General features: G+C 31.9%; 1 protein-coding gene across 1 annotated transcript in view; it reads right to left on the bottom strand.

The window, feature by feature from the left end:
- The window catches only part of CARPA (Carbonic anhydrase-related protein A), a 142400-nt gene that overhangs the window by 66812 nt on the left and 54851 nt on the right, over positions 1-20737 (bottom strand). Inside the window, exons 2-4 of the mRNA XM_088225273.1 lie at positions 10908-11183; positions 8149-8196; positions 6283-6419 (exon numbers count right to left, since the gene is read on the bottom strand). Of these exons, the coding sequence (XP_088081399.1) occupies positions 6283-6419; positions 8149-8196; positions 10908-11010 (288 nt within the window). The 5' untranslated portion in view covers positions 11011-11183. The remainder of the gene's footprint in view (positions 1-6282; positions 6420-8148; positions 8197-10907; positions 11184-20737) is intronic.

The following is a 20737-nucleotide window of genomic DNA, read 5'->3' as shown; positions in this document are numbered from 1 at the left end:
TATTATGTATCTTTTTTGGGTAATACCGTGTATGTTGGATTTGATCCGACGTTTCGGCTACCATTGCAGGAGCCATCTTCAGGGAAAACTGTGTGTTTTATAAAGAAATGTATGTGTTTATGTACTAGTAATTTGTACCGTGTCACAGTCAGCGGTAGGCACATTTCTAGTTTTGTAGGAAAGAGTAATTATGTTTATGTACTAGTAATTTGTACTGTGTCGCAGCCGGCAGTAGGCACATATCTATTCGTTTTTGTCATATGTAGTGCTGGGAACCATGTTGAATTTAATTTAAGCCCGTCGTCATTGTTTATATTATCTGGATGTCTGTGTATTTCAATTGCCTCTTTTATTATTCGTGCACTATAATTACTAGGTTTATGTAGAATTTTTGGTTCAAAGGCGAAAAAATGTCCTGTGTCTATAAAGTGTTCCGCTATTGCGGATTTGTCTGGATGCCCAAGTTTACACGCTCTTTTGTGTTCGTCAATTCTCTTCTTTGCTGTGCGCCCTGTTTGTCCAATATACACTTTATCACATCCTTGGCAACATAGTTTGTACACGGCTTCAGTTTCTAGAGGATTTTTATCTTTTGGGTTTACTAAATGGTCTTTTATTTTTCCCACAGTCCCAAACGTTGTTGCAATATTTTTTTTACATTAACTTCATTCCTACCATGGAGACATGAATAACAAACAAACCCGGTTTATTAAGAGACCACAGCGCGTGGTAAACGTTGGTCATGCAGCAAGTCAGCCTAACTAAGTCAGCTCAACGCAGTCACTTAGATCCTGCATGTAGTTCAAACGCGTTTCAACTCATCGCTATGACACTTGTGCGATATAATCCAATTCATTATTTATTTGCCAAGTAATAAATACGCTCAAACATCAACTTTGTGTCTTCCGTTTCCTTCAATTGCGGCAGGATCGCCACCAAACCCAAATCCTACATATATCTAAATACCCCGCAATTATGTATCGTTCTATGTAATAAAACTATTCCTTAGAGTCAAATCTTTACCCCTATCTATCGCAAGAGATTCTACCCTGCAATATAAACCTACTCTACTTCCGGCTACAAGAGACTTCGGGGGATTACAGCGGCCAAATGTAGGCTTATCCGGAACTCAAAACGGAAATGCAGCATTACTTCTACCTCCTACGAAATCTGCATCGATTTTATATTTTTCGACGACGAATCTTATTTATGTTAGACGATTAAGATTCTTACACTGTTTAATACTTACTAGTCTGAAGATGACCATTAGAGGGTGAAAGTGATAACTTAAATTAAATTATATAAATAATTCAATAAAGAAATTTAAAGCAATGGAAAATTTTACATAAAAAGTGTTTTCGTACACGCAGAAAAAAATTAAAGCGTTTAAGTTTACGGCGAAGTTTCTCAAAAGTGTATGAAACCATTAATATAATTACGTTTTATTACAATATTTGAGTTTGTCCAAATGTTTGTAGACAAAAGACTGGATTTCACCTCCTCGGGAGTCATCAAGATTAACAAATTACAACAGGGATGTAGAATACTTTAGAAAAGGGAATATGGAAGTCTAGGCATCTACAGGGCTTATAACACGATACATAAAAGTTTTTTTTTCTTCGTTTGGTAGTCCATCAACAAATAAAAACATGCACTAAACCACTGAACTTTCTTATTTAAAAAAGTTTTATTTTTTTACAATTCTCAGATAAAAATCTTGCAAATGGAAATCTTGAAAAAAAAGGAGATGGGTTTGATGATGACAATGCACGTATCTTTTAAGGTATCTATTTTTTTAAAAACACATTGCTCTTTCAACCACGAAAAGCTATTTCTATTAATTTGAGTAAGCTTTTACTGGCCATAGCACACGTATTTAAAGTACTGCAATTAAATACACGTACAGAGTTATCGTATTTTTAATAACCGTAAGTGCCTGTCGGTGAACTACGTAAACAAAGTTTGTTTGTGTTAGTAGGCACACTAATATGATTTGTATGAAAACTAATTGATACGCACACATAAAGCAAAGGTTATAAAATATTTTAATGGACTGTAAATGTTTCATCATTTACAAATAATTATGAAATAGTTTTGTCAATAAACTCCTATTAGAAAAAAATCTACCATTTTTCCAAAACAACTAGTCGCAATTAAAAATACGAGTAATATATTGGATGTAAAAAATCAGTGTTTTTAGAATTATTTAAAAGTAGTTAATGATAATAATAATTATTGTGGATAACTTATATAGTGCCATTTTCATAATATAATACCTCAAGGGCGCTTTACAAAGTGATTATATAAAGATATAAATTTAATTTCAACTTTTTAATTTAAGAAATATTATATTTATTTACTTTGTCTATTTAGAGAAAAAGTGGGTTTAAAGTTTCTTCCGAAACATCACTTCACTCTCACAGTTTCGGACCTCTGCTGGGAGAGCATTCCATGCCGTAGGGCCTGCGACCGCAAATGCGCGTTCGCCAAATTTAGTGCGCTGTTTGCGTAGAGGTATAATAATTTTTCCTTTCGACGTTGATGTAGCTGATTTAAGTGTAAGACGTATGTCAGCTAGTTCATCTGGAATGCATAGTTCTCTTAGATATTCTTGAGTAGAGTTGTGCAGTGACTTATACATAAGCCAACAGAGTTTGTATTCCACCCTCTGTGGTAAACATGGCCAGTGAAATTCCCGAAGTAGTGGAGTGATACGACTGAACTTAGAGATTCCAAAAATAAGTCTCGCTGCGGCATTTAATACAGACTATAAGCGAGTCATTTTATTCATTGGTAGACCTGCGTAGATACCATTACAATAATCGACTCTAGACACTACAAACACATTTATTGATTGACGGGCGGCATTAACTGGCAAATTTTTTGCGTATGCATTTAATCTGTCTCAGCTGGTAAAAGCATGATTTTATCGTTCTACTAATTTGAGCGTCAAGAGAAAGGTCAGAATGAAGTATGACTTCCAGTAGTTTGACGGTGGGTAAAGTGGTACTCCTTACATCGGGTAGTGCCGTATCCTGAATCAAATTCTGTCGTCTCGCTGAAGCCATCTATAGTTGTTCCATTTTAGAAGGGTTAAGTGTTAGTTTATTTTCAGCCATCCAGTTTCTTATTTTTTCAATGCATCCATTAATCAAATTAACAAGCACATTTCTCTCGCTCGTTATCATAATAGTAAATTCAAGGAGACTAAAGAAAGGGTATCTGTTCTTGTTTTTTTTATTACGAAAAAGCATTAGACAGAGTAAATTACAAATTTGATTCAAATGCTACTGAGATGTGGTATATACGAGAAGAATGTGAAAGTTACAAAAGAATTATATTGCAACCAAAGAACTATCTGGAAAATGGAAATGCTTCACCGGGTATTCCTATTCAACGAGGGATCCGACAAGGTTTTGTTCTCTCACCTTTTTTGTTTACCCTGTACTCTGACTTGGTCTTCAAAGAAACGCTGACTCGTGTGAAGGTAAAGGTCTAGCCATCAATAATATTAGATATGCCGGTGATGCCGTTTTAATTGCAAACAATATACCTTCACGAGCTTCTTTATAAGATTGACTCCGTTGATTAACGTTTTGGTTTAAACATTAATAGAAACAAAACCAAATCCATGGTTTTTAGTCGAGCCATAAAAATGTAAATTTCCAACTTAAGAGTGTCAATATTGAGAGAGTCAAATAGTTCAAATACTCAAGCAGTATCATCAATAAGAATCTAGACCCTGATACAGAGATAAAATGTAGAATAGAAGTGGCCCGTACAGCATTAAACAAAATCAAAAATCTTCTTTGTGACGATAATTATAAACCCAAAGCTGAGAAAACGAATGGGAAATGTTATATATGGTGTGTCTGGTGATTGTTAAAGTTAATGTTATAAATCACCTTGAAACATTTGAAATATTGATCTTCCGTAGAATGTTAAGAATATCTTCGACCGATATGATAACCAATGAAGTATTACTATGGCTTCAGCAGCTATAGCTCAAAAATCAGTTTTAAGAGTTATATTAAAAAAACCATACCGATACCCGAGTGATTCGCTCTTCAAAGAATTTCAAGTGCTGGATATTCGTCAACAGTATATATTGAGGTCAGTAGCGGTCACACATCTCAACAGGGAAAAATACGCAAGGGTTTGTCATGTTCATAATTCTAGACACTCCAATAAGGATCTGATTCTACAGAGAGGAGTCAATACTTTTTTGGCTCAAAGGCAGCAATATTATATAGGCCCGAGGGTATATAACCTTATCCCAGTTTCGTGGAAATGTGGTGGGATTGCCAGGCTGAGGAAGGTGTTGACTGCATTCTTAATCCATACTGGTCGGAGGAAGTCAGAGAATTTGTTGTCCGATGTAGAAGGACGTAAGCTGGTTGCTGGTTTTACTAGTAATGACTTGGGACTTAGGATATAGAGATTTTGGTATTATTTATGTTTTCTCTGGATATTCATTGTTTACCTTTAAGACTGAAAAAGCACACATTATGATAAAACTGTAAATACTTTTAAATATCATTATAAAATACATAATTGACTGCCTTAGAACGGGGAAGTTATCCCTAGTTAGGCAGTTTAGATGAACCAACAGCAAAAATAAAAAATATGTATGCTTACTTTTACTACTGAATCAATTTGTTGTATAAATAATTACTTGTATATTATAATATTATATTATAATATTTAAAAGGAGTCAAACAGGGATGTGTAATGTCACCATGGTTGTTCAACATATACATCGATAACTGTATGAAAGAACTGAAAGATTTAAGAATGGGAGCAAAAATGAATGGTATAACTGTCAACTGTCTTCTGTATGCGGATGATGCCGTGCTTCTTGCTAGCAGCAAAGAAGACCTTTAATTCTTAGTAACAAAAGTCTACGAGGTATGCAAGAAAAGCGATTTGCTTATGAATGTTGATAAATCGAAAGTGATGGTTTTTGAAAGGGATGAAAATATAACTAAATGTGAGATCAGCGTGAACGGAGATATTCTAAATCAGGTAGAAGAATTTGTGTACCTAGGAAGTATGTTTACTAGGGACGGAAAGGCCGATAAAGATATTGAAAGGAGGGTGAGTGCCGGGAACAGGGTGAACGGTGCACTAAAATCGACTTTGGCAAACAAATGTTTATCGCAGGAGGCTAAACTAGCAGTTCACAACGGAGTTCTAGTTCCAACTCTAATGTATGGGAGCGAAGTATGGAATTGGAAAAACAATTATAAAAGTAGGTTGAATGCTGTCGAAATGCGATCCCTCAGGCGAATGTATGGTAAAACGATGTATGATAGGTGCACAAATGTCGAGATCCGTGAAGTGTGTAAGGCTGAGACATGCATTATTGATAGAATCAAGAAAGGGGTGCTGCGTTGGTTTGGACATGTAGAGCGAATGGACAGCGAAAGAACGACTAAAAGGATCTACGATGCAAATGTTGATGGATGCAGAAAACGAGGAAGACCGAGAAAGACATGGCACGATCAAGTCCATCAAATACTTGAAGATCGACATGTCAAAAGTAGGAATAATCGGCGTGCGTGCATAAGAAGATGTATGAATGTAGAGGAAGCGAGGTCTGTATGCCAAGATATAGTGTTATGGCGTTCTATCCTCTCTGCCTACCCCTACGGGGAAACGGCGTGATGGTTTGTTGTTGTTGTTGTTACTTGTATATTGCTGTAATAAATATGTAAATTAATAAAAAAATAAAAATAAAAAATAAAAAAATTACGTAGAGCCAATACGAATAGAGAACTGCTCACCATTTTTTGGCCATGTGTTGAGAAGAGGTAAATATGCCATATGTTGGCTTGTTATTAAGGGGAAGGTTGAGAAACGTAAAGTGATCGGAAGAAAACAAGTTCCCTGGCGTTGAAACATTCGAGCGTGGATCTGGATTAGAAATGTAAAGGAGCTGTTTCGACATGATACGTGAAGAAGAAAAATTATAAATGTAACAAAAAAAGATAATAACGTCATTCAAATAACCCAAAACATATTTGGTTGGGAGTAACGGACAAAGTCGATAGATTTGCTTAGCCTTAATGCTCATCTGCGGAATATGTCGCAAGATTAAAAGATCAAAAATGGACTAAAAGGGTAGTTGAATGGAGACCCCCCACAGATGATATAAAGAAATTTGCTGGTGACCGGATGCAGAAAACGCGAGACAAATACGTATTGGGGAGTATGGGGGAGGCTAATGTTAAGCACTGAGCAAGAATGGCTGTGTGATGATAATGACGGTGAAACCCTTACCTTGTGCTTGTCAAGGTGTATATTTCTAAGTCCAGGATCGAAAAGGAGCTTTTCTGGTTCTACGTTGATAGGACTCTGCCTTCTTCCTTTATTGCACATGTTCCATTGCGGATTGATGAGACCCCAAAAATTAGGACCTGAAAACCAATCATTAATTTACTAATTATGTTAAAAAAATACAGTATCCTCAATCACGCACGTGCAGACAGTAAAAAAAGTTACAGAAAGATACAACGAGAAGCATTGATATCTTTAGAGACTCGTTAAGCGTATTCGTATTTCATTTTTGCACCATGTTGATTTTTGTGTATCCTGGTATTTAATTTTATTGTTATATTATTTTTCTACTATCCTTTTCACTGTCTTCTAATTTTTAAAAATTATTTAATATAAAAATTCACAAAATAACAAATTTCATCATCATTATTGTTCATTTTCCGCACCCAACGGTGCAAAGGATGCTGCATTGGTACACCAATCACAGCGTATCTTGATCATTTTTGTTACACGAAGGAGAGTTGATCAGTCTTACGCTTTAGGTACCAGTCCAGGGACTATGAAATATTCTAGTGTAAAAACACCCTTTTAAATAAATATTTCACATCAACCATGCCGGGAATCGAACTCGAGACCTCTTGCATGGCAGGCTAACGCTCTGACCATTACACCACGAGGCCGACAAAACAAATAACAAATTTAAACCCAAAAAATCTAACCAAACCACTTTTTGTGGCTTGTTAGTGGAGATTTACATATATAATGCGTTATTTATAATGAAACATAAATTATAACTAGGTATTTTTTATTTAAAAAAAAAAAAGATCAGTGCATGAGGATATTCGTAGCAACATTTTAAATATTAATTGAGTTACTGAGATATTTGAGAAAAACTTTGAAAAAATAATAATGAAATTTCAATGGAGAATACTAAGTTTGCGGTGTCAAGTAGTATAATTTTAATCTGTTTTGCGTGATTGAGAGATCATTTTGAATTACGCTATTATTTACGTAGGTGGGTTTTTATTTATATAATTAATTTTGGTATCAATAACTGATTTTCCGGTTAAAACTGTTACAAATTTTTTAAAAGCCTAGATTACGTTTTTTTATTGACATTTCGTGGTGAAACTGCATTATTAAATTAAAATAATGCAAATGGGTACATATTTTCATTCCGCCCTAATTGATAATTTTTACTAGTGACCAAGTTTCGTCGTGACCGACATCGTCAGACTGACTGTTATTTAATTTTTCATTTTTCAGATTACTTCTTACCATCTCAAAAATTAATTTAAACATAACATTTAATATTAAAATTCATGAGAACAGAATAAAAATAAAATACTTTGTTAATTGATTAGAATACTAAATCGGGTTGTGGTCCCGTGGCTAGTGTTTCGGACTCACGGATCAAAGGTCCGTGGTTCAAATCCCACTCTACCCTAACTTGATTCCCATTTTCTAATAGTGAGTTATTTACAACTCGTTGAAAATGGCCCTCAAAATTAAATATTTGCGTAAATTATAAAAACGCAATTCCTTATTTTATTAAAAAAAAAAAAAAAAAGATATTTTAACGTATTTTTTTTCTTTTATTTCTTCAGGTAGTTGATTGTTCAATTTCAAGCGCTTCATTCTTGTCGTTGGTTATCATTATTTTTTAAATCAATTTTTTAAGAACATTTCTTTTTTTGGTATCTAGTTTCCTGTGTACAAGTTTGTCGTTGTCAGTTGAACTTTAATACATTTTTTATTGCAATTAATTTCTAGATCTTTTACATATAAACTTATATATACTGGGTGCAAACAGGGAAAGAATGATGATGAATATATTTTATTTTAATTTATTTACAAAATTAAGTTTACCTGAAATTCCATCGTAAGTCCACCACTCTTCCCAACTTGCAGTTATATCTATAAAAAAATAAAGATTGCCTATTAACATTTAATAAATTCCATCAGAACACATGATTTATTATACTTAAGAGTAATGCTTCGATATCCCCCAACTATAAAATATGTAGGGGGCATTATTTTAAATTTTGCAGGTACATTTGATATAAGTCTTTTTTTATATGAGTCATTGTCACATTTTTGGTTCTGCAGTTTCAAGAGGAGATCCCAGCAGAATGCTCGTACGAGGTTTTCCTGTAACTTTAATTATTTAATACCAAAAACGCGTACGACTTTCGGTCAGAAAAAATTCTCTTTTATGGCCCCAAGAGTTTTCAATATCCTGAATTAACAAAGTTTATTAGTTCTCCAAAACGAAAGCCATTTTTGTGAAATGAAAGAGACATTGTAAAAAACTGCTGCGAGACATTACATAGATTTATATATAGTACTATAAAGCGTGTTGTTCAGAGGTTTTTTAAAATTTATGATTATGTAATTATTTTTATTTGTAGTATTATTTAATAATACACATGCTTTCACTTTCTATTATGTTGAATCCTAACTCAAAACAGGGTTTTTGGTCTCATATAATTATGGAAATGTTATTTTTTTTCTTAATATGTGTCTTTATATGAATAAATAAGTTATTTAAACAATCTTAAATAATTACATGTTTATAATTGATTGTGTTTGATTTACTATTTAATGATAAAAGGCTTGAAAAGATAGTAAAGAGGCCACTTATTCAATTTTTCCATGCGTTGAATTGGAAGAAATATGAATGTTTAAACAGGCAGATCGGTTAACCTTACATAGTGTACAAACTGACCACTTAAACTAGCCTTCAAGACTGTATTTCACCTTCCAAGAAGTTATTAAGAATAAGTCTTATACCTCCAGTTATTTTAATGATAAAATTTATTTTAAAATTAAATCGGTATTCGAATCTAAAAACAATAGTCAATTTATAAGGTGTTAACATAGCTGAATCCGTATTTTTTTCCATTTTTTTTTTTTTTTTTTAAAAGAAATATTTGCGTTTTTATGATTTACCCAAATATTTAATTTTGAGGGCCATTTATAACGAGTTGTAAATAACTCACTATTAAAAAATGGAATCGAGTTGGGGTAGAGTGGGATTCGAACCACGGACCTTTGGTCCGTGAGTCCGAAACACTAGCCACAGGACCACAACCCGATTTTTAAACTTAAAAATGATCTTTAAAATTTAAACAAAATAATTCATTTAAGGCATGTTTCACATTTTGTAAAATGTTTTCCTCAGCACGTGATACATTTTTCTGTATTAAAAATATACAAACAATGTAAAAGTATAAATAAAAAAAAGGGTTTAAAAATGTTTTTTTTTTTAATTATTGAGAAAATTTTTTAAAATTATAAAATAATTATGAAAACAATCGTTATAAAATAACTAATATAAAATTTTAAAGAATATATCTTTGGCTAGATGCATGCAAAAAATTGGTCAGATTCGTCGTGAAAATAACGAGATATGAATATTTTTCTTTGTGTACTGAGGAATGACGCAGGTACTGAAAGGATAAAACAGTACTTTAAATATATTTAAACCCATGCTATCAAAAACTTGGATTTGATCATTTTAAATAAGATATCAAGATACACAAACACAATTTCCAATTAAAGAGCTTAAATATTAATGTTTAATGAGGCAGTTAAAATTAATATGTATTAGTGAAAGAAGGAAAATTTCAAATCTAGTGCTGCTTTCCAAGTAATTAAATAATGTGCTTGACAGTCTCGAACTTTTAAATTGTATGAATTTTTATGTGAGACAGCGTGGGACGAGACGAAATACTTCTTTTGCTGTTGATTTGCATAGTTCAAACTATGCCAAATACTCACCTATTCCACGGTTCCACATGTTAACAAACAAACATGGAAACTTAGATTTATTTAATTTATTTTTATAACAATTAAAATCATAACTTTTTAATAACTTTTTTTCTAAATTATAAAAATGTACTAAGTGTTATTCTTGTTTGACTGTTTATGATATGATACATCGCCTCTGTGACTTCAATTCTTTTTTATTTGAACCCTTTATTCTTTGTTAATTTGCTGCATATCTTTGTTATGATTTCTTATTTAATTTTTCTTCATTATTTCCTTATTTTCTGCTGATTTTGTTTCATGTATCTACATTTTTTATACTGTATTCAAGTGTTTTGTTTTATTATATTTGTTTTTCAATCTTATTTAATAATTTGTCAAAGGCGTAAGCCGTTGAAATAAATAAATAGTTCATTTATTTTTCTTTGGGAAAAAAACAACAGTTTTTACATATATTGTATACAGAAAATAAGAATATATTAGCACGAAAATTGTGAAAACAGTCAATAAAAATTTTCCACAGTGGTGTAAGCTATTCATTAAGTACACAAAATTAAAGCAATTAACAATTGTAAGGCACTTAGAAGTTGCAAATAAAATAAAAATACATATTCTTATTTACAATTATAAAAATAAAGTAAATAGAAACAAGATAAATTAAAATTTAAAGAATAAAAAAGAAAAAAAATTATAATAAAATAATGTAAAATGTACAAAAATATAATAATGAACATACAAATAAATACATAATTACTGACATCGTCAAAAATAAACGGGTGTACGGTCTATAAGGAATTCTAGTACGTATCTTATGTTTACACAATAAATAAATCTATGAATTGTTTATATGTACTTACCCTTTATTAAAAAAGTAAACACTAATAGAAGAAGAAGACACCATCCACCCCTATTGCACCAAAATTTGTTTCTACCCCTTTCCAGTCTTTGAGCCGAAAACATGATTAAGAAATAAAAATGCGTTTTAATACAAAACGAAACTCATTTTCAATGCGTTTTTTTTCTATTTTATCATTTTTTTACGTGTAGGTTCAATGTTTAGTAAAATAAAGTATTACAATCACTGGCGCTCATTTTGTGTTCTAGTTTGTAGAGATTTGTTTTGGTGGCTGAATCTGAAACAAAGAAAAGAAAACATTAATTTTTATATAAGTTTTTACAAAATGTTAACAAATAACTTTCAGCTCTTTAACTTCACTAAAATCAACAGATGGAAGAATTGAAGAAATATGGATGTTCAAACATAAGCAAAGTGGTGAATATTACACGGTGTGTAAAGTGGCCACTTAAACCAGCCAGTGACAGGTCATAAGCCCTGTAAATGTCTAGACTTCCATATCCCCTTATTTAAGGTATTCTCCATCCCTGTTGTAATTTGTTAAATAACAACAGGTTTACTATTTTCAAAGTTTTTCGCAAATATCTCAGTAACTCTTTCAATGGAGATTTCTAAATTTGCTTCTAATACCTTCAAATATATTTTTCTTTCAACTAGCATTAAGTTTTTTTTTAACCCAAATATTTCAACTTTTTGGGCAATTTTTGACGATTTTTTTATAAATTATCCCTTAGATAAACCAATTCAGTGCATTTAAGGGTTGCTTATTAAAATACATGGCATGTTGGTTTTTATATTTTTGCGCAACAACTAAGGTGAAGATGAATAGAAGGTTTTGCATGTCAATGTTTCCTGATTAAGAAACGGGCACGTCTCGAAACCGGTAGACATAGAAAAGTCGGTAAGTGTTAAATAGAAATATTTAATAACATTAATGAATTATTTTTTTTTTCAATTCTGAACAGATTTTTATACAAGAAACACAGTGGTTTTTTTTTTATTCGGCACTGTGTGAAACGTATATCGCGTGTAAAAAGTGGTTCTAGTGCACTCGTAAATTAATAATAATAATGATGTTATTTAATAATTAATAATAATAATAGGTTAATTAATATTAATAGTGTGTAGAAATTTTGCATGTCAATAAAAATGGTTTTCGTTTAGATAATTTAGAACGATTAGAAATTAGTAAAGCCATTAATCAAAAACTTCAAATAATAAATAATCAATTAAATTTAACTTCGAGTCCTCTTTTAAAACTATTCCCGTTATGATTTATTTTATCTTCTTTTTCTCTCTTTCTTTCAATTTTCTGTCTCTTTCATACAATATTTTATTATATAAATAGCAACGCGTATAATTATAAGTTAGTTAAATTCATGACGATGAGGTAGTAACCTAGAAAACGGTCGAAGTGTAATTTTAAAAAAATTAAGTGGTTTATACAAATGTATAAACAAATAAGTGTAGAATGTCATACCACAAAGTGAAAAATGTTTTTGATAACAATAATAAAATAATAATGATATTCATAAATTCTCAATCTCTGTTGAAAAACGCATAAATTCAAAAATACGCATTTATTTTTATTTTTAATTTATTTTTATTTAACAAATTTACGGACAATGTCCAATTTAAAGAAATCTTATTTCAAAAAACAATTTACAATCAACAGAAATTACATCTTGATTTTCATTTACAAATCTAATCATTCTGAGTAGAAGCGCGCGGAAACCATAATTAGTCTTATGATGACCGAGGAACAGAAATTCATTATTTCTGAGCCTACGTGAAGAAACATTAAGAGATATTTGTTGGAGAATAGTCGGAACATCAAATAAACTATTAAGTATCTTAAACATGCAAATTAAATCTGCATTAAATCGACGTTGTGAGAGACTGGATATATTCAGGAAAACTTCTATGCCAGTATAGTTATAGTGATCTCTTGTGATTCCTAGTTTGTACGCAATTTTTTAAATAAATTTATGCTGAATCAATTCGATGCGATTTTTATGAGAAACTTACGAAGAAGACCATATTACGGAGGCGTATTCAAGAATGGGACGAACCAATGAGCAGAAAAGTGTTTTAGGGGTAAATATTTTTTCAAAATTGGATGTAACTCTATTAACAAATCAAAATAATTTAAGAGATTTGTCAATGATATAGTCAATGTCTTCATGAAAATTAAGTGTGTTGTCAAGAATCACTCAAAACAAACAAACCATCATGCCGTTTCCCCGTAAGGGTAGGCAGAGAGGATAGAACGCCACAACATTCTATCTTTGCATACAGATCTCGCTTCTTCTATATTCAGACATCTTCTCATGCACGCGCGCCGATTATTCCAAATTTTGACACGTCCATATTTAAGTCTTTGTTGGATTTGGTCATGCCATGTCTTTCTCGGTCTTCCTCGTTTTCTGCATCCATCAACATTCGCATTGAAAATATTCTTAGCCGTTCGTTCGCTGTCCATTCGTTCTGCATGTCCAAACCAGCGCAGAGCTCCTTTCTTGATGTTGTCGATAATGCTTGTCTCAGCCTTACGTAATGTACGGATCTCAAAATTTGTGCACCTATCGTACATAGTTTTACCACACATTCGCCTGAGATATCGCATTTCGACAGCATTCAGCCTTCTTTCATCCCAGTTTTTCCAAGTCCACACTTTGCTCCCATACATCAGGGACGGGACCAGGACTCCGTTGTAAACTGCCTAGAATCACCCAGAGATCTCTTAATAAAGTTAAAACGGAAAGAATTTGGTAATTAGTTTATAATCGAAGGTAATATTTAATTTTAGATCTACTGTAAGAAATTATTTTGCGTTTGTTGATTTATTTATTTATTAATTTACACGCCCTACGGGCTGTTACATATATTAGAAATAACATTCAAGAGCAGCAGTAAAACATAAGTAAAATTAAAGATAACATAAGAAAAACTAAAAGATACAATAATAAGTAAAAATAAGGAAATGTACCAACATAGGTATAGGGTACATAGAAAAATATTTAATAAATTTACATATTAAAACATACACTTATACACATACATACATATACGTTTATACGTTATTATAGAGATACAAGTGAAAAAAAAAGTAAATAAAGAACAATATTAAGAAATTTTATACAAATTAATTTATGACCTTTTGAATACTTAACCTATATTTATATAAAGACAGACGAAATATATCACCTTCACCATACTCGTTACCTAGCCAGTGTAGTCTAGGTATTGGTGAATTGTAATAATAATTGTGACAGCCAGGAGATTCAAAAAATAACTTTAGCTGCCGAGTATTTCGAACTGGTACTTTTAAGCTGATAACACTAGTTAATACCGGGACGTCCAATACGCCATTTACTATTGATATTTTATTGAAGGTATTTTTTTTCGCACCCGTAATAAAAAGAATCAATATCATCTTGTAGATCAAGACAGTTCAAAATATAATAACACGCTATTCAGAAGAAAGTTATTATTGTTTCCTGAAACGTTAATTATTTCCTTCGCTCCCCTTCATAGACTTGCTTAACCCGTTCCGTCCATAATTACGTGTTTATTAAATCGTTTCGTCTGCTAAACGAGCGACACCCCATTTAGTGGGTTGTTCGCTCATCCGTTCTATGGCACTGAAAGGGTTAATGGCTGGTTACGTACAAATATTAAGAGCGTAAGTCGACTCTCATGATCTTTTACAAATTAGGCTTTATTGTGGGTTCAATATGGTTCATTTTGCAAGCGTTTAGTGGAATTTCAACGTAACAATGTTTGAGTATATCCAAATGCTTACAGACTGTCCCAAAACTGGACAAGACAAGACTGGACAAAAAGCTTTGAAAAGACTGTTAGAGTTGGCTACCCTCATCCTCAGGCTGTAGGTCCTCCTGTCCTGGACAACGTCCCCTCAGGCCATGCCGTTGCAGATGCAACCAGATGCTTATCGCTTTGCTTTACGCACAAATTACTTAGTCTTTTTCTGGTTGTTTTTCAAGGAAAATCCGTGGAGAACGGCTGGTTGACCGGATGTTCTGCGTCCAAAGTGAACAACCATCTCAACTGCCTTTCCTACATTTCACTGTTATCTGTGACACCTAGGCTTTCACGAATGCGTCAGTTTTTTTTTCACGAGACTCTCTGTCTGATCATTTAGCCGTGAACATTTCAGTTTCATTTGTGTAATAAAACACTTTTATATTAAATGTTTATATTTATGATGATAAAAGGCATTTTAGTGTACAACAATAAAATTAAAATATAAAATTACACAAATAAATAACAAAGCATTGTCATTTATTTTTACCTAAAAGCACATTAATATACTCGTAAACAGCTTTTAGCTAGAACATTGGCCATTCATCTATCGATTTTCCAAGTTTTCATTTTACATGTTAAATAGCAGAACAATGAAAGCCTTAAAATTTAAATGCAATCACATTAAAAGCTTTCAACGTTCATTAATAAAGGGGCTGCAAGAATGTACTATCCTACTAAATTATAGGGAATATTACGAATCAGATTACATATTCAATATTAAAATTAATGTATTCGGCCAAACAATTTGTCTTTGTGGCATATACAGGTAGTAACATAGTAAAACGTTTGTAATTAGATCAAAAACGTTTATGTATATGTAATATATTGTTTACTTTTTAGACTGAAAAAGCACACATAACGATAAAACTGTAATTACTTTTTAATATTATTATAAAATACATTATTTACTGCCTTAGAACGGGGAAGCCATCCCTAGTTACGTAGTTGGGCAGCTTAGAGGAACCAACAGCAAAAGTAAAAAAATATATATGTTTACTTTTACTACTTAATTAATTTGTTGTATAAATAATTACTAGTAAATTGCTGTAATAAATATGTAAAAAATAAATAAATAAATAAAAAATAAATAAATAAACACACAGTCAAATTTTTATTGATTGATTTGGTGTTTATTTTGGAGAACTCCATATTAATCACTTAGCCTCACCCTTAACCATTGGTTTTTCCCTCAATTATGATTAATGTACATGCTATAGTTCATAAGATTATTATTATTTTCTACTTAAGTACCTTGAATTATATAACGATATAAGGACATTCAATCCAAATAATCTTCACATTCGTTTGAAAATGCCCTTATAAGGCGAAACAATTGTCACGAAGTTTTTATTTTTTTATGTTCATATTTTTAAAAATAAAATAAAGTGTTCAGTAGACTCAAATCAGTGTATGATTTCTAATTATAAGGTCAAATTTATATTTGAATAAAAATCAAATTGCACTAAAAAAAAGATTTTGTCATCATCCTCTTTCCGTACCTAGTGATGCATGGGGCTATGCATTGGTTAACCAAATCACCAATCACAGCGTATTTTGATCACTTGTTTCATGAAAGTAAGGCCATCAGTATTACGCTACAGGTGTCAGTACAGAAAGAATGAAACATTGTTGTTCAAAAAACTTGTGAAATTGATTTTTCTCTGCACACTACCAGGAATCGAACCCATGACCTCAAGAATGGTAAGTAAACGCATCAACCACTACGCAAGAAAGCGCATTTATAATACGGAGAACGCAAGTCAAATGAAAATTTAAAAAACTTCCGTTTTTATCAAAATGAACAAAATGAGTTTCTTAAAAAAATACGAAAAACCTGTTTCTTCGCCCAATCTGATAATATTTGATAATTTTTTGTAACAAGATTTCGGTCCTTTTTTTTAGTCAAATTAATTGTCTGTTGAATTAAATAAAATAAAATATATATACATAAAAGAATCCTTACACCTTTAACTAAATATCCTAAATAGTTCAATCTTTCTAGTATACAGTGTATTATCCCTTGACCCTGTTATATAATTATTTAATTTACTGAAAATCTAATTTGAAAAAAAAAAAAAGATTTAAAAAAGTATTCAAAGTAAGGTTTCATTTTCTTTTCGTCTTTACTTTTTTTCCACCCTTATGGGATTGGTTACATGTTTCGGAGGTTGAATTATTAATCCAACCCCATGCCTCGTCTTTGTAGCCCTGATAAATTAAATTCCTTGTTTAATGTTTAAAAAACAAATACGCATTATTATAAAATGATTTACAAATTATTTTGGTAAATTAAAGACAAAGGGTAAATTTTTTTAAAGATTTTTAACATTAAAAAACTTTATGTTAAATAAGGTATTTTTTTGAGTTTTTAAGTATTTACTACAAAAAAATTACTGGTTTATTCTTATTTTTTCAGAGATGTGTACTTTGTTTCGTTTCAATCCTCTGTAATCTGTAGAGTAATTGGCTGAAGGGGTTGTGCAGCATTCATTATTAAGCCTCTCATAACTTCGCTGAAATAATTACAAAGTAGCATATTTCGGTGCTTTTCTACATATTTGACTTAACAATTGTTTCAGAGCACAAAAATACTAGCTGCGAGATAATTTCACCTAAAAGAAGCATTGACAAACTTCTGATCGAACAATAAAAAGACGTTTCAGCGAAATACTTGGACCAAGGGTGATAATTATTTTGAAAAAGTGTAATAAGCTCTAGAAATACTCTAATTATATGAAGCTTCTAGAAATATCGGTCTTGAAACCAATTTAGACAAAACCAAAGTTTTGAGTCCAATCCAATACAATACGTTTTCAAAATGCTAAATTGGAATAGCAAAGGCATAAATAATAGATGGTTAGTATCTCAATCACCTCCGTTTTGCAGACGATTAAGTAATAATAAGTGAAGAGATAAATGAACTGAAAACTATGGTAGAAGATTTATATAAAGCCTCTTTAAAGATTGGTCTGGAAATGAATATAGACAAAACCAAATAATTTTAATTAACATTTCATACATTTTTTAAAAACGGATTTTTACACAAAATAATGGTAAATAGCGCAGAGTTGGACATTTGCAAAAAAAATCTATATTTTATGTATTATTTTACGTTTTAGAATTCAACCATAAAGAAGTACCTAGGTACCTAATTAAATTCAATATTTGAATTTTTAGCTTTAGAATCAATCATAAAAAAGTACCTAGGTACCTACTTAAAAATGAAAAATCTTTTTCCTTTTATCCGAACAGTTTTTGCACGCTTTTACCACACAATCAGGCATTTTTCTTTTCATTTATTTTGGTTTTAAATTAAATATCAAGCTCACGTCAAAACACGGTTGGCGGTTAAATAATGACTAAATTCACATTGAGCATGAGTAAAGTGTCATAATTTTAGAAGGCTTAGGGTAAAACACGGTCTGACTTTTCTTCATTTACACCATATTCCCGTACAATCTCCATGGATTATGGCACTAGAGTAGTGATTTTTGCACGACTTTAATTTGAGCACAACAAGACTTCTTAGTCTATCACATGAGGAGATAAAACGGAAAACTTATCCTTATTACGAATGTATAAATAACCCAAAAAAGACAAAAAAAAACGACCTATGTCCTTATTTACGGAAAAACATTTGTTCAACCAGCTAACAGCAGACAAGCAAACGTTCGGGTAGGACTTCGTCTGTCGGATTTACTAGTTATTTATAAAACATTGAAAATAGGTACACGTGATTTAAGCAAGGTTAAAAATTTATCTTACTTCAGACATGAATCTTTGTTTTACTGTTGACTTCAGCTGGGCGGTATGTTATTGTAAATTTTTAGTCAGTTATTTTTCTTTTTTGTTTTTGCTATTTGTATCTCCCTTCAATGGCGCTACAGCTCATATCGAGCTTTGGCCTCCTGCAACTTTTGCCTTTGCAACTCTGTCCTCAGCCGCCGTTTTCCAATTTGCCAACTGTAGAAATTGCGCCGCATCCTTCCTCACTTCATTCTCCCATCTCAGCCTGGGTCTTCTCACTTATCTCCTTCCATCTGGGTATCCGCTCATTAATATTTTAGGGACACGTTAATCAGGCATCAACTCTTGTATAATGCCAGTACTCTTATATGGGTGCAAATCTTGGCACCTTATCAAAGCTCAAAACACCAAACTTCTGTTTTGAAAGTAAGTACTTGAGAAGAATATTAGGTATAAGGAGGTTCGATTTTATAACCATAATTGAAATCCGAGAACGGACGCAATAGCTTCCTATGACGAGCGCCTTGAAGATGCGGCGGTGAACTTGGCTTGGACACGTGCTGCGCATGCCTCATAAGAACCTTAACCCAAGTTGTCCCTTCTTCAAACCAGCGGGGTCACGCTGTCCACGAAAACCGTCGATGACGATCTTTCGACTTTATTAGGCGGAACTAAAGGGCGCTGGATTGACGTGGGAGGAAGCAAAAGTGCTGACTGGCGATAAGGTCTCCTGGAGACAACTGGTGATGTTCATATGCTTTTTTTAGGAGCGGATGTGGAAAAGAACAAGAAAAATAAGGCATTTGCTGTACATGTCCGGCCCATCTTAATCTAAGCAACTTCATATGTACCGCTTGTTGTCTGTATATTATATAATAATGAAGTAACATACTCGTGTCGTGATTGTACATGTCAGTTACTTCTGTAAGTGAAATTATATCATTCTTGATGTGCCTTAGTGTATGTTTATGTATATATTAGTTTATAGTTTCAAGTTTGTACATATTTCTATCTTCTTCCTTTGTCGCTCCAACGGGAGATTTGCCGCCATCATTTTGAACGATCCTGTGCCAGTCTAATCAAACAAAGTGCTGCTGCATCTGGCACACCAAACCAATGTGTAAGATTTCTGAGCCATGATCCTTTTTTCGTTGTATACTCCGCCTGATATCTTTTTTTCTTTCCACAATAAGTTGAAAAAGGGCATACTTCTCTTTGCAAAATGAGTGACAAAAGTGTGAGGCTTTTTTTCTTACAGTAGTTCGATAGACTCCTTTTTTTTATTTATTATGCTTAAAACCGTTTCATTGGAGACACGACCAGTCCATGAAATTTGCAACATTCTTCTGCACACCTATATAGTTCGTAGGCTTCAATTTGACATATTTTTATAACAAAACAAATAGAAAAAGGGAGCGCGTAAAGTATATATTACAAACATAATTTTGAATGCTCTTAAAAGGTAAATTAAACAAATTACTTTTTTTAAACGTTTAAATATTTCATCAAAAATCTAAGTGTTCGTACACATTTATGATGGTATTTATAATCGTGTTTATTGAATATTTGGTGATCAGGGCACTGCATATTCTTTCTGCACTGTTAAAAAATATATTGAGCCATCACAATACTTATATAGCTACGGAGTTGTTGGTCGTAAAACAATCGTTAAAAAAACTCAATTTACATTTTAAAGTCATCCCCCCAACCAGGTAGTTTCATATCTCTTATTTTACCACGTTTTTACTAAATCACATATGAATGCAAAAATGCATATATATTTTTTAGATTCGGTTTTATTATAGAAGCACACGTGTAAAATGTATGTCAATTTAATAAGATATTTAATGCCAAAAACAACATGATTTTTGCTAATTATTTTTGAAAACAATATATTTACTCGTATCAATCTTCAAAATACAGTTCAGAAAAATTTCATTTATTCATACGGAAACAATCAAATTAGGTTAAACCTTTGAAATTTGAATGAATTCTTATTGATATAAAAAATATTTCGTATTAAAAATGGTACAAAAGCAATAATTTTTTTTTATGGATTTTTTAAAAATATTTTTTACTAAACACTGGATCTCAGAACTACATGGTTTTTCAGGGGTAGACCGCGAAACTTCAGAATTTTTTTCATGGTAAGCTTTAAAAATAATCCTAACAATTTTTTTCCGAAAAGTCATTAAAAAAAATAAAAATATTTATATTATTTCATATTGGAGTAAATCTTAATTTTTTCGGACAAGC

The sequence above is a fragment of the Micrasema longulum genome, unplaced genomic scaffold, assembly GCF_059751315.1.
Source record: "Micrasema longulum isolate JH-2025_06_02 unplaced genomic scaffold, ASM5975131v1 h1tg000340l, whole genome shotgun sequence".
Lineage (NCBI taxonomy): Eukaryota > Metazoa > Arthropoda > Insecta > Trichoptera > Brachycentridae > Micrasema > Micrasema longulum.
The sequence above is the reverse complement of the archived record's forward strand: the minus strand, read 5'-3'. Positions and strand labels throughout refer to the sequence as shown.